Source organism: Numenius arquata, chromosome 5 (genome assembly GCF_964106895.1).
Source record: "Numenius arquata chromosome 5, bNumArq3.hap1.1, whole genome shotgun sequence".
In the NCBI taxonomy this organism is placed as follows: domain Eukaryota; kingdom Metazoa; phylum Chordata; class Aves; order Charadriiformes; family Scolopacidae; genus Numenius; species Numenius arquata.
In genome coordinates this window covers 36,708,596-36,735,997 of record NC_133580.1, presented here as the reverse complement: position 1 = coordinate 36,735,997, position 27,402 = coordinate 36,708,596, and the positions used below count along the sequence as shown (strand labels likewise).

General features: G+C 45.9%; 4 protein-coding genes across 4 annotated transcripts in view; 2 read left to right on the top strand and 2 right to left on the bottom strand.

Moving 5' to 3' along the window:
* Window positions 1-307: 307 nt before the first annotated feature.
* LOC141464819 (probable E3 ubiquitin-protein ligase HERC4) lies at window positions 308-18,730 on the top strand. The gene is made up of 23 exons (XM_074147942.1): window positions 308-386; window positions 1,356-1,488; window positions 2,179-2,255; window positions 2,819-3,040; window positions 3,810-3,901; window positions 4,497-4,627; window positions 5,427-5,569; window positions 5,898-5,971; window positions 6,290-6,384; window positions 7,269-7,328; window positions 7,945-8,047; window positions 8,207-8,390; window positions 8,687-8,865; window positions 9,993-10,091; window positions 11,287-11,400; window positions 11,503-11,595; window positions 13,590-13,730; window positions 13,816-13,982; window positions 15,014-15,080; window positions 15,285-15,358; window positions 16,392-16,575; window positions 16,950-17,049; window positions 17,689-18,730. The coding sequence occupies exons 1-23, from the start codon at window positions 308-310 to the stop codon at window positions 17,901-17,903; spliced, it is 2,826 nt and encodes a 941-aa protein (XP_074004043.1). The 3' UTR covers window positions 17,904-18,730.
* PYURF (PIGY upstream open reading frame) lies at window positions 11,429-13,408 on the bottom strand. Its single transcript, XM_074147944.1, has 2 exons — window positions 13,247-13,408; window positions 11,429-13,062 (listed from the first exon to the last, which is right to left on the bottom strand). The coding sequence occupies exons 1-2, from the start codon at window positions 13,387-13,389 to the stop codon at window positions 12,921-12,923; spliced, it is 285 nt and encodes a 94-aa protein (XP_074004045.1). The 5' UTR covers window positions 13,390-13,408; the 3' UTR covers window positions 11,429-12,920.
* PIGY (phosphatidylinositol glycan anchor biosynthesis class Y) lies at window positions 12,657-12,887 on the bottom strand. Its single transcript, XM_074147945.1, has one exon. It carries the CDS (start codon window positions 12,885-12,887, stop codon window positions 12,657-12,659), a length of 231 nt encoding a protein of 76 aa, XP_074004046.1.
* A 5,015-nt stretch (window positions 18,731-23,745) lies between the features above and the next one.
* Window positions 23,746-27,402, top strand: part of HERC3 (HECT and RLD domain containing E3 ubiquitin protein ligase 3) — a 52,012-nt gene continuing 48,355 nt past the window's right edge. The window contains exon 1 of the mRNA XM_074148296.1: window positions 23,746-23,834. The gene's annotated coding sequence lies outside the window, so the exon portion shown is untranslated. The remainder of the gene's footprint in view (window positions 23,835-27,402) is intronic.

The window sequence follows — 27,402 nt, the reverse complement described above, 5'->3', positions numbered from 1 at the left end:
TCCACGTGGAAAACCCCGGCATCCTTCTACCTGCTTTCTGGTTCCCTCTCTCCGCCCACCCCGAGCGGCAGCCGCCGGAGGGAGCCGGGTGTTCCCCACAGCCCGGCAGCTCCACGAGTTTGTGCCAGCTCCGGACCTTCCGACGGCGGGGATCCCGGGAACCGGCCGCGCCCGCTCCTCCTCCCGCTGCCACCGCATCCATCGAGTTTCGGTTTCCATTTCCCCGCCGGGGCGGGGTGTTCTCGGTGCCGTCCCCGGCGCTGTCCCTGTCCCTGCCTCCGCGCTGTCGGGCGGCCGGCGAGCGGGGATGGCGGCGGGACGGCGGCAGCAGCGGCGGAGCGGGCGGCGGAGCCGGGGGAGCAACACCCGGCAGCGGGGCACGGGAGGTACCGACCGGCGAGAGCGGAGGGGTCGGGGAGGGCGGCGGGGGCAGCCAGAGCCCTGCCGGGGCTGGGAGCCTCTCGGCCGAGCGGGGACCCGCCGCCGGCGCCATGGAGATGACACCGCTAAAATTGCAGTAATCTGCTGTGCTGCCCTTCAGGGAGAGGTGCTTAATTATGTCCCGGTGCGAGCAAGCGGGGGAGGCTGGAAGGAGGGAGACCATGCTGGGGAAGAGACATGGATTCTCCTCTATGGTTACGTGTTGTGATTAAGCTGGGGAGGTGTGAGAAAGGTGGACAGTGAGTCTGCCAACAGAGCAGAGGTGTTAGGTAAATCAGGGAAGGCTGTGCTGATCACCACCTTTCACGTTCAGGCATCCTCTCTCTCAGACACTTGTGCTGCAGTAGGGCTACTCGGGAGCAACTGCATAGATCCGGTGTCTCAGGGTCAAGAAAGCACCTGCAGCCCTTCAGCTGCAGGCAAGAAGGGACTTCCTTCTGCTGTAAATAGGCAGTGTGTGAATTTTCCACCATTGCTTCTCCAGTGCCTTGTAAGACATCTGACTTCAAGGCATCCCATCCTCAAGGCTGTGAGAAATCTGGGGTGGTCAGATACCTCATGAGGTGCCTTATCTCCCCTGGGCGCTCTCCACAGCTGTGCATAAGTGATAGACCGAGCTTCTGCTGACATTTCACTGATAGTCTTGGCAACTGGTGACACAGCAGCCTAAGAGATGGAGAAATGCCTTCTAGTGATAGCCAGGAGAGTTGCCTGGCATGAAACCAAGCAGTGGGTAGGACACTGAAACCCCAAGGGGCCTGAGAAAATAAGTCAGGCACACTTGTCTCACTTCTTCCTGAGGAGCAGAAGCTCTTGGTGAAAGCAGTAGCTCACAGAGATCTTGGGGGGCCAAGATAGTTAAGATGCCTGCTGCCTTAGCGTGACTGTCATGCCTGTCTATATTCATTCTGCAGAGCGCAAGCAGTCACAGAGGAATGAGCAGATGCGATGTTCAAACCACGATGCAACACATACGCTCATTCTCTCTGTTAATGGGAAGCTTTCTGAACACTGGGCTACAGCTTCAGCCAACTGCCCTAAGATAAGGTAAGAAGCTTTCACGGGGTGGAGGTATGGATGGTAACCGTCAGAGAAGGTGGCCCACTTTTCCTAAAGATAACATCCAAGAGACTAAGGCATGTTCCTGTTGTAAAGAGGGAACTGGAACACATTCCTTCCTAGTACCCAAAACTTTATCTTCTTTTGTTACCCAGCAAGAAGTGCACTGATTTTGAGGATAATACCAAGATCTGAGCTGCTTGGGATGCGCATGACACAGGTTTCTCTCAAACTTAGTAAGGATCGGTAGCACATAACCAGAGTAACGCAGATAACTTGCAAACCACACGTGGCTTAGGAAAGCTGCAGGTGAAAGACCCAAGCACATCTGAACCTTGCCACCTTCTGGTTAAGCTGTGAAGGTAACCATCATCTGAAAATGGCACAGCAATTTGCTGTGGGATTTTCTGTTGACTGGCCCAGGGCTGAGCCTGATTCTCTTCCAGCTTCTTGTGGTGCAAACCACAATCAAATCAGTTAGCCCAGCTGCAGTAGGTTAGCATAAGAGCAGGGTGAATCAACTTACAGGTGGCCTATATTTTTCCACATAATTCCTGCTAAACATGCTAGGACTTGATGAGCAGAGGATCTTCTTTATTTACTTTGTGTCACGGCACAGCATCTATCTATTTTGATTTGTTTCATTTTGTTTTGTTTTTTTTTTCCTTATTTTTGTAGGCTGGTGAAAGAACTAGGAAACCAAAATATTGTTCAAATAGCATGTGGGGACCAGCACGCCATGGCGCTCTCCAGAGGTAGCCTCTTTCAAGCACACTTCTCCTCCAAACGGGAGTCACATTATGGCAGTCTTGCTCTCAGAAGGGAGTGCTTGAACTCCTTCCAGTAGTTGGTGACACCATTAGAGAGCAATAAGCAATGGGCGGGGGACACAAAGAGGGCTGGTTTAGTGCTGCCCTTTCCTCCCAGCACCCAGGGACCTGCAGCTCTGTCTCTCTCTAGTTCCTTAGCGCTACCCCTCCTCAAAGGCATGTTGTGGTGAGTAGACGTGGCCGCCCCACTCTGCAGTCACCAGACCTGATCATTCTTAAGTTGGAGCACTTCTCTGGTTGGGAACTTTTTGCAAGTATAGCTTTGGAAGTGGGAATGCCCTGCCTTTATTCTTGTTGTGCTGAGTCACACAGGCAGCATGGGACTGCCTGAAAGGGGTCAGAAGCAAACAGGAAGATTTGATTGCTGCTGATGGTCTCACCTTGTAGCTCGAGCCCTGAAAACAGCACTGATTTTCGCTCCCACTCCCAAAATGCAAAGACTCAAGGGAAGCAGTGAGGCTGAGCTGTATTCTGTTCTGTATGTGAAGGAGGTGAGCTCTTCACCTGGGGCCAGAATACCCATGGTCAGCTTGGATTGGGGAGCCAAACCACACTCATCCTCCAACCACAGCTGGTGAAAAGCATAAAGGGCATCCCACTCGCTCAAATTGCTGCTGGAGGAGCTCACAGCGCCACCGTGTCACTCTCCGGAGCCATGTACTCCTGGGGAAAGAACGATTTTGGACAGCTGGGACTTGGAGACACAAAAGGTAAGGAAGGACAGCAGTAGGAAGGTGTTTCCTGGTCAGTGAACTTACTGCAGACACAGGAGTGGCTCCTCAGGACTGTCAAACCCCATTGGAGCAGCAGTGGCCAGTAAAGTCTTTTGAAGACAGTATGTCTGGATAAGTTACCTGTTTCCTGACCAGGAAAGGCATACAGGGACAAGGGGTTTAGAGGTTGTATTTCTACAGAGAACTTCTGGTTGTTTTATGTGGCCAACTGGATAGCATGGGCTCTTAAAAGGTCTCAGAGGTCTCTTTCCCTACTCCCATGCTCTCTCCAGGCAGTCTTCCATGAAGGAAATTAATTTTATACCTCTTTGCCTTCTTTAATTCTCTGTAAACACAAGGTGAGAGAAGAATTAAAACCACTCATTGTCTTCAAACCTAGAAGGCTAGAGCAGAGTTGCTCTAGCTAGACAGAACCTCAAGTCAGCAGGACCTGAGTGAGTTCACACCCTTGAGAGCCAGATATTTTGAAGCCAAGTACCTTTTGGCAAGCAGATGTGAAAGCACTGAGTTTTGTTTCCTGACCAGGAAACAAACATTGAATGTAAATGAAAACACTATGAAAAAGACAGAACATTATGAGAAAGAGTATGTTGTAGTGGAGGGTAGAAAACAACTCAAAACCAAGTTGTAAATACATTAATTGCTGTAAGAGAGGACTGAAAAGCACTAAACCCCCTTATTTCCAAATCTTTCTTTGTGTAAGACCCCCAGTACTCTCACTTCAGCAGTGCTATCTCCTTTTCAGACAGGAGCTGCCCATCATACATTGGAGCGTTAGAGCACTGGAAGACTGTATTTATCTCGTGTGGGGCAGATCATACTGCAGTTCTCTCCAAGGTGAGTCTGAAATGGAAAGTCTGAGCATCTGAGACCTCACCCTGGGAGAAAAGATACACTGCTAAAAGTCAGCACGCAGAAATTGGGGTGGCAACACGTGCTTCCATCCAAGCCTGAAGACGATTCCCAAGGGATGCTAACTTAGCTATTGGGAAAACTGGCCGTTTCTCAGATTCCATCACCTGTGTACAGACTTTTTCAGGGAGATGATGAATGGGAATCCTGGGGCAAAGAGGTCTAGCTCAACTCTCAGTGTTTTTGAAAATATTATCTTTTTTTGTAGCCTATTGGGGAATTCAGAAAATGAGAATGATAGCTAATGCACTAGGGTTTACTCATACAAGTAAAGCTCTTAAGCAACAGGTAATTATTCTCAGGAGCTAAGTTGCTTTTCTCAGGAGTTAAATGATTTGGACATTAGACAATGTAAGATGAGGCTTGATGAGAAGTGAACTTGACCTGTGTTTCAGTCAGGGATGTTTGGAATCAAGTCCCATATAACATATTGTGTCTTGCTGGCTCTCACTCTCGGTGGTGACCATTTGAATGCTGTTAATAGTGCAGTGATCCTGGCGTTTGCTTCTTCATCTTCAAGGAGGGGCTGGTGTGCACCTTTGGAGCAGGAGGGGCTGGCCAGCTTGGTCACAACTCCACCCGGAATGAACTCACGCCTCGCGTGGTGGCCGAGCTGTGGGGAGCAAGAGTTTCGCAGGTTGCCTGCGGCAGGTGGGAAAGTACCAATAACATGTCTTCTAAGGTCAAGGTCTTAGGGGAATCACCAAAGAACAGGAGGGAGGGGAGTCACCAAGATGTTCAAATCCCTGTATCCCAGTAGGCCAGCACTGTCAGAATATCGCCCACTCTTCAAGTGTCAGCCACCCTCCTGCCACAACCCCAGTGAAAGCAGAACCCTCTGCCTGTGTCAGCAGAGGGAAAGGGCTCTCCCAGAGAAGCCAGAAAGCCCTTGTTTTTTTTCTCTTTTAAGAGATGAAGGGTGTACTGGGTTCCAAAGGGCAAAAGACTGTCAAAAGCCGGCACTGGAAAAGTCACCGAATTCCCATCCACTTTGACAAACTGGTGGGCCCTTAAAAAGAACCAAAGAATCATGGTAATTACCCAGTTTCATTCTGCATTTCTGGGACTGGGCCAGAAAAAGTCTCCTGTCAGCTTTCCTGGGCTTTGCGTCAGGCTCAGCAGCATAGAAGTTGCCCTTTAAAAAATGGAAGAGAGTGAAGCTAGCAAGGCGTAACACTTTATTTTTGCATGTGGAACCAGGGTAAATCACAAACATTAGAGGACAGTATAGGAAATTTGAGTCCACATGTTTCTTTATTGCTGGATGTTTATGCAAGGAAGGGTCCTAAGACTTCGGTTAAAGGGATTCTTTAGCTGGACTGTCAGAACTTTTAAAGACGAGCCTCAGCTATTCACTCTGAAAATGCATCTGTAAACTTTGTTTTTATTTGATAATACCACTGGGCTAGTGGTATTAGCTTACTATGACCATTTTTCTTTTTCTGAACAGACAGCACACCCTGGTCTACGTCCCCTCCTTGGACAAAGTCTATTTGTTTGGTGCTGGTGAAAAAGGACAGCTGGGAGATCGGCCTAATCAGTTGATACCACTTCCTATCAATTCACCGGTGAATACTGGAAAATCCCATCAGGGTAATGACCATTGCACAATGTACAATGACATTGTCCAATCTCTATTTGTTTCTTCTGCGAGTTGTTTGCTTTCGTGATTTCATGTTTGCACTGAGAGGCTAACATCGTATCTCATGCTTGCTTGGTCATCCCAACAGATTCTACAATGGATAATTCCATTTGCTGCTTGATTTATCATCATGGGTAATGACCACATAGGATCAACTTTTAGACAGACAGCTACTATCTGAGGGTTCTTCTTACTGTTCTACATCTGTGCACTGAACTCTCGCTACATAATAACTGTCTCTTCAAATGTTTCCTTGAAATTCTTTTTACTCTTTCACAGAAAACAACATGTCACAGAAGGTGATTGAAATTACTGCAGGAGGAAAACAAAGTATTGTCCTTTGCAAGGACAAGGTATGTGCATATTTGATCATGGCTTCTAATTTTACCATTTTTCACACTACTGCCGGAAACATTTGCATTTCCCATCCTGCTTTAGCCCTTCAAGTTTATATGTCTCTTGCAGTTCTTTCCATGCTTACCCAGAAACTAACTTGCATTGCAATTACGTGTCTGTTCTGTGGTTAATGCAGCTGAATCATGCTGGATGACCATTAATTTTTCCATAGTTAGGCTGAAATCTTTTAATGATTGGCTTGAAAAAAGAGAATCCCGTCTGCTAGACCTGTAATCTTGTCAATATTTTCATATATTTTCATGCATTTCACGCAGAATTCCTATTTGAATGGTATTGCCACTCTGAAGGATGAAGATGTGGATGCATGGATTTCCAATTCCAGTTTTCGACACTGGGAGAGTGTAAAAAAGTAAGTCAGAAACCTGCTGGGTTCCCCCACTTCCCTCCTCTCCCCCCCACCAGTACATGACTTTCTCTAAAAATTATTATTCTTTGGAGACTATTGTAGGAACTGATGTTCAAGAATTTAGCCAAGACAGAATCTTTTACTGGCACTTCTTACTTAGTTTTTGCCCAGGAAAAAGAGTTGTTGGTAAGCAACAGCCCTTCGACAATCCTTTTGCAGGAAGAGAGCAGATGTACTGCCTGGCTTCGGAAGCCTGTCCTCTTCTTGCACAGAGTGGCTGTTAAGCTGAGGAAGAGCTGACAAGTTAAATCAGTGAAAGATCTGGTCTGCAGACTGAGGCCTTGTGCAAAAGCCATCATTCAGAGTACCCAAACTGGAATGTTTGTGTGCGTCAGCATTTAAAAATTAGCGATCCCTTCTTCAGTTACCCATTTTCAAAAGCAGTAAGTATATACTGCTGTGGGGAGCCTTACGCTTATGGCTGAGAATTACGATGATGTAGTCTTTTTCCAGATCTTATGTGGGAGGTTATTTTCTTTGGGAAAGTCTGACTCTAGCTGCCAATTTTGAGCATTTAAATATCTTGGCTAATTTGGATCTAAACATTTCCCTGATGTCTTTTAGTACAGTTTGGATCATATGGAAAATGGTTGTTGAGAAGGTGAAGGAGAGAGGGTTCTTTCCAGATCTCAATAGGAAGGGCCTGACAGAAAATCGCTTGATAAAATAGCTGCTTTGGTAAGAATGGAACCAGGAATACAGGTAGTGAGAAAGTCTAATGTTCCTTCAGACGCTGGGAACATTTTTGTTCTTTCAGAATTAAAAACCTGAAGTTGCTCCTCATGTTGAAGGAGGGAGGATTGACTTTGGTTTTTTTTTACTGTCAGGAGTATCAGACTGATCTTTTCATCTGAGGCTTGCATCAACGGAAGCTTCCTGGAGAAAAGGTAGAGTGTGCTGATTTAGATGTAACAGAATATATTGACTGCATGTAAACTGACCAGAAAGTGTTCTTTGAGACCAGAAAGTAGACAGTCCAGCTAAAGAAAGTTACTTTAGGCCATGTATGTAGAGAAGATTAGTCGTATCTGAATTTGCAAGAAGCAAGTCTCTATTTCCCAAAGTCCAAACTAAAATAAAGTTTTTTTTATCCCCCCAGTCCTATTGAAATGTGCTACAGATGCTCACATTCTAGCAGATTACCCCATAGTGACATTTGACAGATGATGATAATCTCTTTAGGCAATATTACAGCTTCCAAAAGGTCAAAGGATCCATAATAGCTCCTCACAGCACTTAAGTTGCAAGTCATTTTAGGGTGAAATACAGGAAGCCTACCATTAACAGTGCACAGTTACACAAGATTGAAAGGACAGAATACCCATCAGGTCACACCACAATGAGAATATCTTCTTATAACAGACGAAATTATACCCACTGGGGTCACAGCTGAATTTTCCAAGTATTTTCTGATGTTAGGATGCTTCACTATTCAGTCAGTAACAAAAAACAGCTTCTCACATCATTTGGTGTTCTTTTTTTTTTTTTTAACCTTTATGATAGAGACAAACATTTCAAGACTTCCGAAGAATTTTCGGGTATAGACTTGTCAGAAGTGCAACGTTTTTATAAGAAGATCAGCAAGAAGCCAAACGTCTTTGAGGAGGTAAGGATTCGAAGTAAGGATTCTCACTACGCAGATACTGAGGAGCTCTGGGTTTGTGCGTGAAACTTGGGAATTTCATGCCAACCTAATTCATAGATGATTTTGGCAAAACGTAATTGCATTTTTAACCCTTGTCTCTTTTTTTTTCCCTCTCTGAAGGTGCAAAACGGGATCGAGATGTTACTGCCATCATTGTCTTCCTCTCCCATCTCACCTGAAAATTTCAGAGTCTACCTGATCTTGCCTTTCCTTCTGCAGGGAGAGGATGGCAGCTCTTCCCGTTCTCTCAGGCTGCTAGCAGAAGCCATCATGAGGCTCCGGAAAAAGGACCTGCAAACTCTTGGTAGGGTTTCATGATGCCACAACTGACTGATTTAATCGGCTGCGGAGCAAGAGTTAGTATCGCTGATGTAATTTGTTACAGAGTTCAGCCTGAAAGAAAAGCTTTCAGTAGAAGTAGGAACATGGGGACTACATAGAAAGACACAAGAAAAAAAATAAATTCCGAGTCTGAGGTTTACTAGGTTTTGTAGTGCAACATTAAGCATTTTTTGGTTTAGTTTATTTGATAAAAAGAGAAAATGCAGCTTCATTTATTTGCAGTTACCTGTGACGGATACTTCACTGTTTCCTTTACAGAATGCCTGTGGTCAAATCTAGAAACATCCTTTTTCAAGAAGCTGGTCATTCTATATCAGAAGGTTTCCCAGAAAAACCTGTCTCAATTTATCACCAAAGTCAGAGACCACCAAAGAAACATTTCTGCCCTGCACCCCCATGAAACTGTGACTCTGCAAATACTGCAGACTCTTTACCAGGTGAGAAAGTGTTTGGATTGTGACTAGACAGGACGTATCAGTTCGAGTTAGAGTATTTTAATCCTTTTTACTTGTTGAATTCTTTGGTTTTCCTTCTTACAAGGGAACATGGGGCCTTGTCATTTGACATTGCTTCAGGAATCTCATTGGCTCTACACCAGCACAGCTTTGAAGGAATCCTGTTGTGCCTGGCTGACCCTCTACAGAGCATGAAAAGCTAAATCATGTTCTAGCCCCTGGCAGGGGGAGGCATGTCCTCAGGGGCGTGAGGAATGCATGCATTGATGGAGAGCTATGGATGTGGTGTCCGTTATGTGGCACTGCCATTCCCCTTTCTGCTGGCGAGATCCCTCTCCCCAGGAACTGCTCACAGCGTTTAGAAGACGACCCCTCTGCTTGGCCCGTGGTGGCTGCCGCAGTAACCCTGCGTGACGCTTTAAGAGCCTGTTACCAGATAAATTTTCTGGGACAACAGAATTAGAGCTGCAGACGAACAAGGGGAAGAAAGGGGGCAATAACTGTATTCTTCTTGACAACCATCCTTTCTCCTGCTGAGATGTTCAAGGTTTAGGAAAGTCAAGAGCTCAAGTGTGCACCTAGTATGAATCAGAGAAAGCTGTTAAATTCTGTTCAGAATTGAATATCCTTTTGGCTGAGAATGCAGATTTGGGCATCAAAGTTTAGACTCTTGAATCTGTATTTATCCAGATGAATAACCTCAAAAGTGCAGCAAGCCTACTCCTCCGTAAGTGGTTACGTTGTTTGGAGATTTACATGTTCACCATCTCCCCGAAAATGGTACCTTTGCCAGGCGACAAGTATGAACATGAATAGGGAACTTCAGATTCTCCTGCAACATGAGAGACACTCACAGTGTCGATAGAGTCCTGTTAAGGGGTCTTCACCATAAAGGAAAATTGTTTTCCTGCTAGTTTATACCTGGCTTTCTGAGACTTCTCACTGTTGGGTGCTGTGCTACTCGTAGCGTTTCTATCCCTCCACTTCTGTGGAGGGCCTCCAAGCTCTTTCTGCAGAGCCCTGCTACTCCTCTGTCCTGTCCTGCCACACAGACGCGTAGCTCACTGGGTCTGATGACACCCCTTTTCATATTGCGTGTATCAACGCAGGTGAACTCCAGGACTGGTTTCAGAGTACAAGAAAACAAGTTCTATGTGACTCAAGTGAAAGAGATTACTGCATGGTGTTGGCTCGTTACTCCGAGACAAGTAAGTATAAAACATTACCAGCAGTGCAAAACACTTTTTCCCCCATTTTATTTAAATGAGTCGATATGTATGGACGTCAACTCTAGACTCTTGCCCAGTACATCTCAAAGACTGCATTTTCCCTAGTCCTCCAGCTGTTCTAAATTATGCAAGCCATTTACCATCCCAGTATTTTAGCAGCTACAATAGTGACTTTCCTGAGATGACCCCTGGTTCTCGGGCTCAGAGCTGTCCTCCAGCATCTTAGGCAGCTCTATTTGCTTTGAACCGGTGACCAGTGTGAAACAGCCATGAGGGATGGTTGCTGTGCTTCTTGTTGCTCTGGATTTTGTTATGTTTAATTAACAGAAATACTGTGAGGTCTCTTTAAACTTTTTTGTGTAGAAATCCTATTGAGCATTTCAATTTACTTACATCTAAAAACAAAGCTGTGGTAATAAAAAATAATCTGAGAAATGGTCTACTTCTGGATGACATGAGGGAATGAAAATTAGCTACCAAATGCAACTGGTGTCACAGCAAACAGCATGAAACGGCAACATGGATAGTAAGGGCTTTCTTAGGCAAAAAATGCATTTTTCTGGCAACTTGGCTGGAACTCTCAGGGAAACTGCCTAATTCTGTCATAACCTTTCACTTGCTAATATACCAATTTTGTACCAATTAAGCAGAGTGGAGGAGGTTTGAGAAACAGTATAGAATCAAAACCCAAATAGGACATTACCTGAAGCTGCTGCCTTATTATACCAGAGGTGTAACACTTTGAATTAGATTATTTTGTATACCAGTTTCTACTTTTGGTGTTGCAGATAATAAACCCAATAGTTTTTAACAACAGTGCACCATACCCTGGGTATCCAGGGCATTTTCACCATGTGTTTTGATTTAGCTGAATTATGGAAGATGCTGTTAAAATCACTCTCTCCCTATTCTATTCTTGGGGCACTGTAACACCAGCGTCTGCCTGCACAGACAGTTCAGACACCTGTCAGGGTTTCCCACCCACAGAAGTGTTTAGAAGCTGCTTTTAAAATGCATGCCTCTGCTGGTGGTGTTCACATACAGCACAAGGGCATGTTTCAGAGATACAGGAGTTTGCCAGCATACAGGCTGGCAGTGCCGTCTGCACATGTATCCCCAAACTCTGATTTTGCAAGAGAAAATCACCGCGTCTTTTTCTTTCTTGTCATTTCAGTTATTTCAGCTGGCCATATGGAAGCTGACCAAATATCCGTGCATCTTTGACATGCAAGACAAGACCACGATTCTTTCTATAGAATGCAAAGCCCTGTCCAGCCCCTTCAATCATGTAAGTGTGGCTTTTTTTTTTTTTTTTTAAACAATTTAGAAGAGAGAAACATGCTGCTACTTCACTCTTCAGGTACCCTTAATGCTGATGGGCTGCGAACAGTGGGTTTTAATAGTCGATAGACAGCGCCTTCTGCAAGACATATGGACCTATTTAAATTCCACACAAACCTCGCACTTCAGAAAGATCTTAAAGGTAAGATACCGAATTGTATTATTTGTTAGCTCTGAATGCATTGCTGCAGCGTTCTTTGGTTTTCAGTGTTACTGAAGTATTGGCAGAAGGGTTTTGGTATCCCCTGAGCATACAACAAAATAACTACTCATCAAATTATTATAGAACATGTTCTACGGGAGATGTAGAGTAAATCTGGAGGGCAGCATCTTACATCCTTATTCCAGGTAGCCATCAAGCTTTGTTGGCATAAGTTAAATTCAAGTGGCGGTGCTATTTACTGTGAAGTTGCTTTGGGGTAATGTAATAGGATTGCTCAGTAAACTGGTAATTAGCAAAGTCCATTACTATTATTGCTAGACTGACTTTAAAGACTCTGGGCTAGTTTGCTGTATGTGAAAAACCTGGTGGCTGGGGAGCCAGCGTTACAGGCCAGCAAGTGACATAGCCACAGAAGCCATTTCTGTCATGGCGATGCTGCCTGAAGGGAAAGGAAGGATAGTGCCAGCAAGAGAGATGAAAAGCTGATTATAATGCTGTCGTCTCTGCATGGAGACGTAATTCTGGACATACAGACATGGCTATCATCCAAGTAAATGTCTTCATTTAACTTGTTTGGTTATTAAACATCAGCCTAATTTATTATGTGTTCTTCTGACAGTGAGACATCAGTTCAAAACAAATAAACAAACCCAAAGCTCGCAATTCAGAGAGACTCATATTGCTGCATGTTATCATTGCTTATTATTTAAGATCAGTTATTCCAGTCAGGGTACAGTTCTTCCTCGTAAAAACAATCGCCACCTAGAAGATTTTTTCTTAGTGCCACTACAAACACACACCACTCTTGAAGGGATACACTAGAAGGAATTAGTTCTTCTTGTTGTTCCTCCTCTTTATCTGTCTTAGCAGTAATTAAGTAATAGGCTGCTGCAGAGGACTTTATACAGTTCCAGATACCACTAGAAAAAATGACGAGTCAGTAGTGCCAGAAAGGAACTCCTCAAATCAACTGCGTACCTGATGAGATTAAATAAACTGTGTTGCTTTAGAGAAGCCCAGGAGTTAGCAAACGCATCGCACTAGTTGTGCCTAAAAAGCTTAATCCCCATCCAGGTCCACAGATGGAAGAATACATAAACAGGTATTGTAACAGGAAGGAGGAGACTGTAGAAACATAAGCTGTTTGTGCTGGTGCAGCCCTGGGGGAAAGTTTCATCTACGCTGGCTGAGTAAAACAAGCCTGCTAGCGACAGGAGGGGAACCAGTACAGTCAGTGTGGGCAGGGAGGGGAGCATGCCTCCTCCAGCCATGGGCCCCAGTTTACCGCTGTGGCTGGTAGGTCCTCAGGGCTGCTTTGAACCCTCAACTGGGGGCTTCTTCCGAGTCGTCCTGGCAGCCTCTGGGATCATGTTCGGGATGCCGTCGATGATGGGGTAGGCAATGCCCAGCTCCTCGTTAATGAGCTCGTTGGTAGCTTCGTCATACCTGGCCAGGCAAGGAATTAAAAAAAAACAAAAAAACAACAGAAAAACAAACAAACAAAAAAACCCCAAACAAAACAAAAACAAAACAAAAGGAGTGAATACCCCGAGTTTGCCCTTTGGCAGCCCCTCGGGAAGGGGAGGGGGGGGGGAGGCAGCGGCAGGCCCCAGAGGGCCCGGCCCCTCACCTCAGCGGCCGCTTAGACAGCGGGCACACCAGAAAACGCAGCAGCGACGGCTCCAGCCGCGCCGAGCCTGCGACCTGCCCCGGTTCCTGGCCCTGGCCGCTGCTCGCTGCCCGCCGCAACACCGCCGTGGCGCCGCGCAACATGGCCGCTCCCGCCGCCGCGCAGCCCGGGGGGCGTTGGCGGGAGGACCGGAAGCGGCCCCTGAGGGCCGCTTCCGGTCCTCCCGCCAACGCCCCCCGGGCTGCGCGGCGGTCCAAGCATAGTGGTCCCGCTTCTCTCCGTTCCCCCTCCTTATTCCCCGGTGTCGGTGTTCCCGTGGCTATGGGTGTTTCGGGGCTCGCAGGTGTGCTTCGTGGGCGAGGAAGGAGTGGACGAAGGCGGGCCGTCGCAGGAGCTCTTCAGGGTCGCCGCCAGGAGCCTCTGCCAGCCCGACAGCGGGGCCTTCCGCCTCCTCGACTCCGGCCTGGTGTGGTTCCCCAGTCAGGTAAGGGGATGGGATGGGGAGGCCGAGAGCCTGCTCCAGGGAAAGACAATTTTTTTTTTTTTTAAATATGTTCGTTTTTAATCAGGTGTCAAGCTGCAATGACATCTTTTTCCGAATCGGGACGCTGTGCGGAATGGCCCTGTATAACGGGTGCATGGTGCCCTTCCCCTTCCCCAAGGCTCTCTACAAGAAGCTGCTGGGCCTGGAACCCACCCTGGAGGACTTCAAGGAGCTGTTGCCAGACGTAGGCCGGTACGAGCCAGGCCAAGCTGGGAAGCTACGGCTGAGGCGGGTCTCCTCACTTGACGATGGCCATGGAGATCCCTGATCCCCAAGGCTGTATTCAGGGTATCTGTGGCAGCTAGGTTTGCCATTGCAGAGCTGCTAAAAGCCCCAGACTTCCAAGGTGGTCCTTGTCCAGGGCGCAGATGTTGCTCTCGAACAGAGGCTGGTATTGCCGAAATAAAAAGCTGAGCCCCGTGGCTTAGAAGGGGTCAGGTTTCTGCTCCACATGAACTTGAGTCTGCACTGTGAATATATAGTTCAAAACCACTTTGAACTGTAGTTGAGACTTGGAAGAACTAAGCACTCCGTTACTTATGTTGGTTTTTCTTCTGATTTACCAATTATCAATGATGTTACGTACAAGCACAGTATTAGCATATGCTGCGGCTGTGCCAAATCTAAGAACGTGTATGTGGGGTTTCCACGCACCGGAAAAGGAGATTTCAGGCAGATATGTCAGCAAGAGGTGCTGCTGCCACCAGCATAAAGCTTCTAGGCCCCTGAAGCCCAGCTCTCTACGCAAGTGTTAATAAACAGTCGAGAAGATGAGAACCCCTTCTCATGAGCCAAGGACTGTTGACATGGACTGAAACGTCAGGTTGCCTGCAATATTTTGAGAGATGCACTCCAAAACAGTTCTACCAGATCATCCCCCTGGTCCACACTTAATGCCTTGCTAAATGATGTTTGGAAGAACAAGGCTGTGGTCCAAGCCTGTCTGGCATGGAACTTTACATAAAGTTGTTCCCACAGGGTGTGGGGATGGACTTGCCTGGAATCCTTCATGGTGAAGGCATTTGCCCTCAGCTCATGGCAGCAGCGGGACATAAGTGTACAGATCAGTTTAGGGCCGTTTGGTAAGGTTCTGTGTGAGTATAGGTGTTCTGTATGTATATGCATTTAAATACTGTTTGTCCAAGGATAGTTTTCAGTGGAATTTGAAAGTGCGTTGAATGGTCATGTTTCTTCTCTCTTTTTTCCTCTTTGTTTTTTGAAAGGAGACTTCAGAGAATTTTGGATGAAGAATCTGATCATGTCCTTGAGAGCCTGGACATGGACTTCAGGGTAAGACATTATTATGCCATTCAGACCTGCCGTGCATGTGCTCAGGCAAGACAGTGTCCCACTGCAAACGACACAACTTGTCTGTAAACTCAAACTAGTAAGAGTGCTGTGTCAGGCCCTACAGAAATAAAGGATGATAGAGGTAGCACATGTATGGCTGTCATATATAGATATAGCATCCAACGTTTTCATTTATTTGCGTAGATAATAGAAGAAGGAGGTTCCATTGTTGAACTTAAACAAAATGGTGCCAACATTCCTGTCACTAAGGATAACAGGTCAGTTTTACTTTTCTTTTTTCTTATCCTGTTGTCTTGTTCTGAGCATATGCAATATCATATCTATCCCCATCCCCATATAGTCTTAGAAAATATTGAACATCAGCATTGTGCTTTTGGCCCAGTAAGTTGTATGCTTTTGGTTCTCGCTGTATGTCCTGTGTATGTGTCAGACATTGGCAGTTTGTGCAAGCAGTGGATAAAAAGGGGATCCTTGGACATCCTGGCATCTGCATATACAGACATGCCTGGCTTTATCAGGGAAATTCCTAACAAATGTATAAAATATCTCTGAACAACATTTTCAGGGAAATGCAGGCAACTTGTTTGGGAAATCCAGTCATAGAGACACCTCTAGAAGGTTATTTTACGAGCAAAATGTTTCCTGCTTAGTTACGTGTATGGAATGTATTTTGTATGTAACAGAGGAGGAGCAATCTGTCAATAAGGTATTGAGTCAATATTAACCTCAGCACAGGGGACGGAGAGAAATTTTGTGGCCTGAGTTTTGCAGATAATCTGAGGACCCATAAGGCTGTTTAGGAAGCTTAAAGTATAGAAGTTACATTGAATTGGTTTTGCAAGTACAACGTCACTAAACGAATCCCCATCACAAACAGAAGAGTGAAACTACTAATTAGCAGCTATGCAAATACTTATTTTGATTTCAGGGTAATTGTTGGGCATTCAGTGGGAGTTTTGCTGAATTTACACCATTTAGGTCTGCTAGGTTCCATCTTAATAGTGAAGTGTCTGATAGGATTTCATTGGAGAGTTCACATGAAGTACAAGGAGGATGATCAAAATGAATCCATGTTGGCCAGTATTCTCTTTTATTTGTGATGATCCTCACAGCTTATTCAGTGCACAAATAATTGCCAGTGATGACTGTTCTCAGTAAAGACTGAGTCTTTACAGGAGAGCAGGTCATATGGAATAAAGGAATAAGGAATAAGGAATAAAGCTCTCTATAATTTTCCTTCTTAAAAAAGCACCTATTGCATTGCTTCTTTGATTAAAAATATCTTTGCAGGAAGGAATTTGTTGACTTGTATGTGAATTACGTGTTCAGTGAATCAATACGGAAGCCATTTGGGGACTTTAAGAAAGGGTTTTTAAGAGGCTGCCCAGCTGGAAGTTGGACAATGTTTCTCCCTTTAGAGCTTCAGATTATTCTCCAGGGACACACAAAATATGACTGGAAGCTGCTGCAAAAGGTATTGGATACAAGCACACTGTACTTTTGCTATGTCTGCTGAGTCTAAACTCTTTCTGATGTGTTCTTTTGTTGAGTGCTTAAGTCATGAACAGAAAAACAGAAGCTCAAGGGACTTTCTCTTTTCTTGATTTGTGTCATTGTTTTGCGTCTCTTTCTCATCTACATCAGATACAAGAATAAAGGGGACTAAAAAATCAAGGATCGTCATATGAATCTTTGAAAAACAAATGAACAAGCAGATTCCAGAGATTAAGAGGATTTTAGTATCTATGAACAGGATTATCAAATTTATCAGATAAACTGTTGTTGCTTTAAATAAAAATTGAAATAGTGAGGATTAACTGGCCAGTTTTATTTTTATCTCTTCAACAGAATGTGATGTACAGACAGTATGGAATGTTAGATCAAACCATCAAGAATTTTTGGACTGTGTTTCACGAGCTCCCAGAAGAAAAAAAGAAAATGTTTCTTGGTAATGTATCAGGCATTTTAAACTGTTCATAGCCCTTTTCTCCCCCCCACAACACACATTTTAGATGCTTGAACATGAAAAATACTATAGTTCCAAACCGTTTTTCAACGTTTCCCCCCCCACCCCGCCCCCGTCTTCTAGTGAAAGCCACAAAGAGAAGTGACACAAAGAATTGCACAGACACTGTTCTGACCCTTCTCACATCCCTTGAGGCTTGTCTGAGTGCATCTGACCGCCTTGAACCTTGCCATTACTTTATCCTTTACTTCTGTGGTTTTCCGTTGTTGGTCAGAGGCCTCAGCGTGTGTGAGCAGACTATGCTGATGTAAGCAGTTCAGCTTTCTCAAAGGATGGCAGAAGCCAGCTCATCCTTTTTAAATGTAGAAGGTCAAACCTAGCCTGGCCTTTCTCATCCACAAAGTCTGTATAAGTAAAAGTAAAAGAGCACTTATAATTATGAATCAGCAAGAGACTTTGTTATATTCAGGTACAAATTCAACAACGCATAATAATTAGGTTATGGAAATAGCCCTGTTTTTACACTAATTTTCCCTCGTGATTTTCATCCTCTGATAACATTATCCTGTTTATTTTTTGTTTTAATTTGCTAACTTGTTTTTGTTTTTCCCCTTCCTTCAGCTTTTTTGACAGGATCTGATCGAATCTCTGGCTATGGACAGGAAAATTTTACATTTACTATCGAAGATCCTGAAGTGGAAGATCCAGATGAGTTCTATCCTTCTGCTAATACCTGCTACCACATTTTGTTCCTCCCCAGATACAGCAGTAAAAGAATACTCAAGAAAAAGCTGCTTTATGCCATAGAGCATGATGAAACTTTTCTCTTGCCCTAGCCCTTGGTCAGGAGCATTTTAAAGCAAAAATAAGAAAACAGGTCTTTGTTTCATTTGTCATATTTTTGTCTTAATAACTCCAGTTTACTGGTTTCTACCCTGCCTTATGTTTACTGCACTTTGTAAACACTTGAGTGTGTGGATTCACTCAAATTTTTATGTTGATTATAAAAATGAGCTTAGACCAGATACCTGATTGTTAGATTATAAAGTTAGGAAAGAAGAATCCTATTTAACATGCTTCCAAGAAGCAAGCTGATAACCAAATTTATTTATGTGTAGGTTCACGCTGTCTACGTTGTGCTGGTCTGGTTTAGTTGGTGAGCTTTCAGCAGCAGGGATTCTGTGATTCAAGATATCTGAGAGATGTTCTTCGGATGAGGATTTGATCATTCCTAGACTTTCTTAAAAGCTGTATCTGTAAAGCATTAATGGGCTTTTTATTATTTAATGTGATAACACAGTGATGTTTGTCATGTTTCTTTATGCCTTCCAAGGAGATGTTTGGCAATTAAATCAAACAACATTTGAGGCTTGCAGAACAGCTCTGTCTACAGAACCCTGTGGACACAAAGCTTGCAGGCCTGCTGGAAGCTCATTGTCAAAAGCGTGAATAGCACTGGCGGGATATTGATGATGTCAGGAGGAGTGTGTGTTTTTCTATATATTTTGCTTTGTGTAAAAAAAAAAATATATATAGGGAGAACAATCATGATTTTTCAGCAGTCCTCTTGTCTTCCCTTTGGTGTGTTAAATATGTTAGTGGACATACATATGCAAAGAAGACTTTTACTGTGTTGAATTAAATGATGGTTGATTAAATTAGCACACCTGTAGTTGCGTTCTTCCCTCATTATGCAGCTGCCTCTGACAGCATGTCTGTTTTCTGTCCTCGTTGATACGGGGAAGCCATTCACAAGAGGCTTACACAAAGGTAAGTGTATTTCAAATAGATGAGTTGCACAGGCTGAACGAGTCAAGGTCTCTCACATTTGGTCCTTTAGATGAATGTAAAAATTGAGAGTGAGAAGAAGACAGCAATTTTTACCTCCTGTTCTGTCTGGACTTTGTGTGAGTACCACATGCACAACTTCTTGGATGAGGGAGGCCACCTCTTTGAAATGCCAGTAAATTATATAAACCTTTTTTTTAGAAGTGACTGTTGGGCTAGTGCTTTTTTTCTTTAGGAAAGTAAATGTTTCCTATGAAAGACATAGGCATTATTTATGAATTCCCAGCTCATTAAAGAGGACATTGTTGCATAAGGAAAAGAAAGCTTCCGTTTAAGTTACAGTATAGTTATTAGTAAAGAAAAATGTCAAGCACACACCTCAAGGGCTAGGGCAGTACAGGAAAGGAGGCGGCATGGCAGTGGTGAAGGGAAGAGGGGAACTAGCTCTTGAAGGATGCCAGGTGCCAGGCAAGGGGGGCGAGGGGACATGTGGCCTGTGCAGAGCTGACTCCTGCCCCCCTCGCCCGCCTGGGGCAGACAGGACACCATAGGGATGCTTGCATCCTCTGGGAATGGCACCACCTGGCTGCAGATGTATTTTTGTGGAAAGAGGGAAGTGGCAGAAGCCCAGTCTGTTGTCCCTGTGGAGCTGGAGGGTCCCTATCCCGCACCTGGCTGATGCTGTCACACCTTGAGAGCTGTCTGTCAGGGCAGCTTAGCCTGCTGCTCCTCACCCCTGCTCCTGGCTCCCTGTTTCTTTTTTTATGTTTTTCTAAGCCTCTGTCAGGGCTCTTGGAAATCCGGAGTGATCTTTGTTGCTGTGCGAGTGCACAAAAGATGCGTTCTGTTTGGATTTCAAAATAACCTGTTAGAGATTAAATGATAATAGGTTTATTTAGAGCCTGAAGGAATTTCCTTCTCATCATGTATGATGCAATGTCACGTGGGAGATTAAAGCCCAGAGTTAACTGTCAAGGCTATTTTTAATTTGTCCTCAAATAAGCCCTGCTTTTATAAAAAAGAAAATAAAAAAAAAAAGACCTTAAGAGGGAGAGAGAGCAGAGTAGAGCGCTCCTCTGTCATTTTCTGGAACGGATTTGAGCACCAAGCTGTGTCTACATTTTCTCAAGCAGTACTCGTTATAAAACATGCAGAGGAGCACAACGTGACTGAGCCTCGCACTCAGCTATGAGTTTAAAAGGCTTTACACAGGCAGCAGAAGTACATTGAACCTGCGGTGGGAATTTATTTCAGACTACTCGTCTGATCTGAACGTCACCTGTAGAGAAGCGCAGGAGCCTGGCAGAGCAGCTGAGGTAACCAGGCTGGATCTGGGGCAACCAGGACACCCCAGCAGCTTATACGCCATGAGAAATGGAGTGGGTAGCCTGGTGAAGTGTGCTAGGGGTGAGCTTTTTGCTGGATTTTCTGCCCAAGACACCACGCAGAAATACTGCTTCCATGGGAGGTAGTGGGACCTCACCTTGCCTGGCTAATGCCGAACTGAGCCCCTCTGAGAAGCTCTTTCCTAATGTGGTAAGGGCCAAAAAAGAGGGAAAAAAAATCAGAAAAGTTCATTGCTTCGAGAGCAACACAGAGACATTGATAGTCACAAAGGATTTTTCCTACCCACAACAGCTTTCTGGCCCAGGTGCCTGGGGTTGCCATACCAGTGAAAACCTCTGACAACAGGCAGGACTGACTAGGCATAAAGCATCACTACCTCTGCAGAGCCCCTACAAGAAGTCTGTGCCATGGCCCAAGGGAGCAGAAGGCTGCCAACGGCACCTGGTGAAGGACTTGGGGGGGAAAAATACCTCCTGGAAGAGGGTTCACAGGGCAGGTGAATGCTGCCAGCCACCCTGTCTTCCTTTGTGGAGATAACTCTAGTGAATAATAACTTGTATCACCATAACACTCAGGAGATCTCACCACATGCTGGCCCATGAGGCTCTTGACACGGGACTGGTGTTCAGCTGCTTGGGAGAAAGGAGAGATGCTTTGGAAATCGGGGTGAGCTGCAGATTTTGGCATCTCTGGATATCTTCAGACCTGGTCTCCGGATGACCTAGCCCATGGAGGAAATGGTGAGCCACGTGTTCTTCTGGAGAAGGTCCAACCTCGCCATGGGCCTGTCTAGGACAGCCCTTAGCTAGTAGGGAGATGTGGACTCCAATCTGATCCAGCCTGACCACCCCCAGGTGAGGAAGAGCCACGGTCCAATGAAACCTGGGCTCTTAGGAAGAAATCCGCAGGGGTAGAGGCCTCCAGAGGGAGCTGTGCACAGTGGAGTGCAGGGAGACAAACAAAATGGGTTTATTTTGGTGTCTTTATTTGATTTGATCCATTTATGAAGGACCAGCCTTGATAGTTCTCCACGAAACCAAAATGCAGCAGTTAGAAATTGGTTTGAGCAAGAGACTCCTGGCTCCCTCGGACAGATTGCAGACTTTGCTCCCTCATCTACTTCTTTTTTTTGATTGTTTGTGTGTACCTTTGCCTCCTTGATTACTCCATCAGAAACAGAGGAAATCGAATGTAAGGGGAAACGTCAACTATTTTGCAAAGGTCTGCAGATGTTGAAATAAATAAAACAAAATGAAAAACAAACAAAGGAAATATTTTTTTCCTCTACGCTTTCGGTTATTTTAGAAGCTGCTGGTAACACTGGCTAAGTAAAAGCTGTTACGTCGCAGGTGTAATTTTACACTAGAGAGTAGCTCTTTGTGCTAAACACGCATGATCCACGCAAATACAGGTGAATTTTTATCTGGTACGTGACACACTGCATGCTGAGTACACAAACACTGCAGATTGCCAGAGGGGTAGTGCCGGGAGATGAGTGCTGTGGGCACTGGACTTGCTTTAGGGACCTCTTCCCCCCACCCCCAGCCAGCCCTTACAAGCATCTCCGTGTGGTTTGCTCAAATATTGACTGTTATTTTGATGGTCTGAATGGGATCCAGCTTGTGCATTGCTCTTCTGGCGCACAGAAGTCTTTTTCTAATGGATGGCATTAAAATCAGAAAATGAGTACTTGGGAGTAATATAATTGCTGGCTCATTGCTGGCTCTTTCTTTTTTAATTTTTTTTTCTTTTTTTTTTTTTTTCCCCCTCTTTCTCCCAACAGAGATTTATACTTCAACCACAAATATTTTCCTAAGGTTGAAACTTTGTATAAAATGTATGAGTTCCCAAACAAACAAGCCTGTCAGGTGCCCAGAGGCCATGTAAAAAGCAAGATGAAGAAAAGAAGAGGGGAAAGGAATTGACTACTGTTACTAGTAAGCGGTATTTCATGCTTGACAAAACCAAGAGAGTAATTTTAAGCAGTGGAAAGCTGGCTTTCCCTTGAGACCTTCATTTAGAATAGCTTAAATTCTAGATATTTGTATACTACAAGAAAGACATGGAGATTTTGGAGCGAGTTCAGAGAAGGGCAACGAGGCTGGGGAGGTGTCTAGAGCACAAGTCTCTTGAGAAGTGGCTGAGGGAGTTGGGGTTGTTCATCCTGGAGAAAAGGAGGCTGAGGGGAGACCTTGTTGCTCTCTACAACCACCTGAAAGGAGGCTGTAGCGAGGTGGGGATTGGTCTCTTCTCCCGAGTCACAGGTGATAGGACAAGAGGAAATGGCCTCAAGGTACGCCAGGGGAGGTTTAGATGGGATATTAGGCAAAATTTCTTCACTTAAAGAGCTATCAAGCATTGGAACAGGCTTCCCAGGGAAGTGGTGAAACCGCCATCCCTGGAAGTATTTAAAAGATGGGTAGACGCGGTGCTGAGGGACATGGTTTAGTGATGTTTTTTGGCAGTGTTAGGTTGATGGTTGGACTCGATGATCTTAAAGGTCCCTTCCAACCTACATGGCTCTACAATTCCATATGCTTAACTTGGCCCGTTGGTTTCCATTGCCTTTAGTGCAGCTACTGATCTCCTTAGCCTGTAAGCCTCGCTCAGCCTCTGCACTTGCAGCCCCCAGTTCACGGCTGCGTGGGCTGTCCATGGCGTTCAGCCTCTGCCGGTGGCCTCGGCTCCCGGGGCCTTTCCCCGCCGGTGGGAAGCCTGGCCGTGCCAGGTGACCGCACGGAGCTCTGGCCCCAGGCAGCACCCTGGCTTCGGGGAAAGGATATTCCCCAAGCAGACCCACCAGCCTCACCAGGCTGGCCGGGCGAACCCTCAGCACCGGCAGCCGGGCCTGGCCGGGCCTGAGGGAGCCCGCAGCAGCCCCTCAGACTGCCTCGGGCCCGGCCCGCCGCCGGACGGTGCCGTGGGCTGCTCGGGCGGTGCGTGGCCCGCGCGGGGGCCTTCTCGCACCCGCCCTACGGGCCCGGGGAAAGCGGTGAGAAGGTGGCGGCGGCTCCCACCGTCCCCCGCCTCTCGCCCGCCACCGGCGGGCAGCGCCGAGCCGTGGGCTGACAGACGCGGGGCGGGGGTGAGGGGAAGGGCGGGGCGAGGCGCAGCGCCCGTCGCCGATTTGTGCGCCGGGGCCGACCCCGTGCTTCCCATTGGCCGCCCTTAGCCGTCACTCCCGGCGTCGGGGGGCTGGACTTCCTCGTTGCCGTGGCGGCAGCGGCTGGGCCGGCGGCAGGTGAGCGGGGACGCGGCGGGGGGTGGTCGGCGCGGGGTGGTCGGCGGCAGGAGCTGCTTGCGCCGGACGCCCCGCTGGGCGCGGTCAGAGCCCCGCCGGGGTGGGCCCGAACCCGTTGGGCGGGGGTCGGGCCTGGCCGCGGGAGGGAAAGCCCTGCTCCCCGGTGGGGCCGCTGCCGGTCCTGGTACCGGAACGGTGCGTGCGTGCGGTTTGAGGGGTGGGGAGACGGGGCGAAAGACAACGGCGGTGGGGCGAGGGTGCGCGGAGCGGCACGGCAGAGCCCCGCCGCCCCCCGGCGCAGGACACGCGTCCCCGGGCGGGGCCTCCCCGGGCCCGGTGCGGGGAACCGGGGGCAGCGGGGGGGCCTGCGGCAGGAGCCGGTCGGCGCTGCCGCCGCTGCTGCTGAATCACGGGGCGCAGGTGATGGGCAGGGGTCTGCTGCCGTGGGGTGGCGGGGCTGGGGGTGGCGGCGGGTACCCGAGGCCGGGGGTCCCGGGCGGTGATGGTATTGGGGGGGGGTGTCGATGTGCCCGCCGGGCCCCGCCGGTCTGGGGGTGGGGAGCGGCAGCGCTGAGCGCGGAAGCCAAGAAGCCAGCGCCCGGAGTGATGGCAGGGAGGTGTTCTTCTCACTGGGACTGCAGAAAGGAGATAGCGGAGGGGTGTCTTGTTTGGGTTTTATTTGTCTATTTTAAAATGTTTTTCTGTAGAGATGCCTCTTGCTGAGGGCATGTGGTTATACAGGGGAAACGCTCCGTTTCCGCTTTAACTCACACACTGTTGCACCTTGCACGCTCTTGCCCTGGTCTGCACTGGACACTGAGTTGGAGTAAAACAAAGGCGAAAGGAAGACGAGATTGGGCTTGGAGGCATAGTGGCAGAAAGAAGCAGTGAATTCCGTCATTATTGGGCAACGCTGATAAAAGGAGCACATTTGCTAGCTGAAATCTCACAAACAACAAGGGAAGGAAAAAAAACTTGTTTATTGATGCCCTGCCAGTTGGCAGATCTCTTTGTTTAGAGAGCGTTCAGCCTTGAGTGTTGCTTGTTGCAAGCACAATATTTACTTAACTAACTTTCCCAGAAAGGGTGAGGTTGGGGTTGCAGCTATGGCTTTAGAAGACTTTTGTACAATTGTGTGAAGAGGTTGTGTATGTCATGATACCTATGAAAAAGAAAGAAAAAGAAAAAAAAAAGCGCAAAAGAAAACACATCCTGTCATGATCTTACATGCAGCATTATTATTTTACCAAACCACGATGGTTGTTTTCTCACCAAAGGATATATACTTAGTACGCCAGCTGAGCCTTATTATAGCAGAGGGTGGATCTTCCACCCACAATAGATTTCCTCAAAATATTCCATGCGGTGTGACGTTTTCCTTTCTCTAGCTGTGCTGTGTATATCCTTCACTGTTTCAATGGTGAATTATTCCTGGAATGTCAGTGTTTGATGAAGTTGAGTTATACCTTTCCCCTCCTTCCTCCCCTTTTTTGTTTGGGTTTTTTTTTTTTGTTTGTTTGTTTGCTATATATGGGGAGTCTCCGCAAACGACCAGCTTTGTTGTGTTGCATCTGTTCTTATCTCTGAAGTATGAATACCAAGCTGGCTGTGTTGTCATCTGTGAAGAACAGGAATAGGTGATGTGGTTGGGTACTACAGCTCTTGCACTTCTTGCAGTTCAATTTTTAAAAGGGACTGGGAATGCACTAACTGATGCATTTTTTTAAAAAAAACACACCTTCCCTAAGGGTTTGTCTTCTGAAGACAAAAATCCAAATTTCTTAAGGTGTATGGAGCTAAGTGCTATGAATAATTAGTTACTCTTAAAATTTCAGATAAGGGAATATAAACCTTATCTATATTTTATATACGTGTGTGTATGTGCAGACACATTTGTGTTAGTGTCTACCCACACTAGAAACTTTTTATATATTTTATTTAGCATAAGGAGGGTATGCAGCTTGTAGAGGTAGTTTGCAGTGTAACATGTATTTTTACTTCCTCCGCTGATGTCAAAGAAGAATAACTGCCTTAACCAGATTGGAAACGGAGCGTGAAATTGTCATTTGAAGCCTTGTTGTGTTTCAGGACACAGCTCCTGCTTGAATACATGATGTATTAAGACTTGCAGCAGCTTTTCTGGGGGGAGAAAAAAAATCAAACATTAAGAGAGTTGTGTTTTTTTAAAAGTGTTATGCCTTCAAAATAAGTAAATTAAAAATGTGGCTTACCAGGCCAATGAAAAATATTTAGCTATGCCCCTACACTCAAATGGAAAGTGGCTATGCTGGTTTTCACTCTTGAGTAGAAAGTGCCGCTCTGATCCCTTGGAATAGAGCTGCACAGGGATTTGTCAGCAATATGTTTGGAGGTTGCGGGGTGGGATTCAAGGGAGATGCTTTAAAAGAAACCTAACTAAAAATCTATCTAAGACCAGGTTTTCTGAAGGGTCTGGCACACCTCATTGTCTGCCATAGGGATTGCTAAACTTCAGGGTGCTTCAGAAAATCTGGCCACTAGTATGAATGAGGGATAAACTCTGATATATCACCCTTGTGTGTGTATGAATTACTAGGTGTTTGAGCTCTTACTGTTTTAAATAGTGTCCTACCCAGAGGAAAAACTATCTCTTGCCAATCACGTAGCACCCCCTGTGCCCGTTACAGCAACTTCTTGTGTGGAATATGAACACAAGGGAAGTAATTAAAGTATTTTTAGCATTTTAAATGAAATTAGCACTAGGAAAGATGACTGTATTCTGTGGGGAGCAGACTGTTCAGGAACCCTTTTAGAAAGATATCCCAAATTAATATTTAGCTCATGTTGTACAATGTCACTGTAGTTCAAGTCATACAGTGGTGAAATCTTTTAGCTCAGAGGCAACATCCACTTATCCTAGCAGGGCATGTGATCTTTGGATCTTCAGGTTTGATGCTATTGTGCTGCTTATATCTTCATAACAAGGTAATTCCCCAGGCTGAGAGGAATGGCAGTCCCAGATCTCTGCTGTTTCAGATGTCAGTTTTGAAAAGATTCCCAACCCTAGTGTTGCCACCTTAACGGTGTTGCTTATGCTGGAGTTTTTTTTGAGACAACATTAAGTTGTCTCAATAGCACATGTGTCACTTAAAGTATGTGCATGCACTTCAATTTTACTGTGTCCCACGGCATTCTTATTCTTAGTGTAGGAAATGGTGTAGCCGGCGTAGAGGGTATCTTCCATCAGGCTTTTGTGCTGAGGGCAAACAAGTACAGAGCGTACACAACAACTGATTTAACTTGTAACCCCCTGCTTTTTCCTCTGGGTGCTTTGGAGCTGGCCAGTGATAAGCACACGTGTGGATGTGAATGAACTGAATTATGCTATAAAGGAGCAAGGGCTGTTAGAGATAAATGGGTTTCACAGCATGCTTTAAAGCATCTAATAAGAGATCCTAGTAAACGGTTTGTAGTAGGGAATTGTACCACTGATGAAGTACAACTGAAAAATCCAGTCCTTTCCCTCCCCCATCCAGCTCAGCCCTGCCTCAGTGGAAAGGACCACAGCTGACAGGCAAGGATAGTAAGGTAAGAGATGAACACCCATTGCTTAGGGCTTAGATTAGGAAAGGCTTTATTGCTAATACCTAGGGCTTGAATTAGCGCCAGGCTTTGGAAACAAAAGGAAATGGGTACACTCACATCTGCTCAGTGTGGGTGAAGGAATCTAATTTCCTTGAGGAATCTTTGGCACTTCAAGGGTTACTGTCTGCTTTTTGATCCTCTGCTGAGGTAGGAAATGCTGTTGCTGTAAATTGCTTTAGCTTAAAACTTGGCATGGTGACTCATAAGACTTGATGTCTTGGATCTTTCATTTTCTTGTCTTCTTTCTTCTTCCCTTTACAAAAAAATCTTTAATTGCTTTCTGGTTCAAGCAGAGGAGTTCTCAATGTCTTATTAATACAGCATGTTTAACAAAT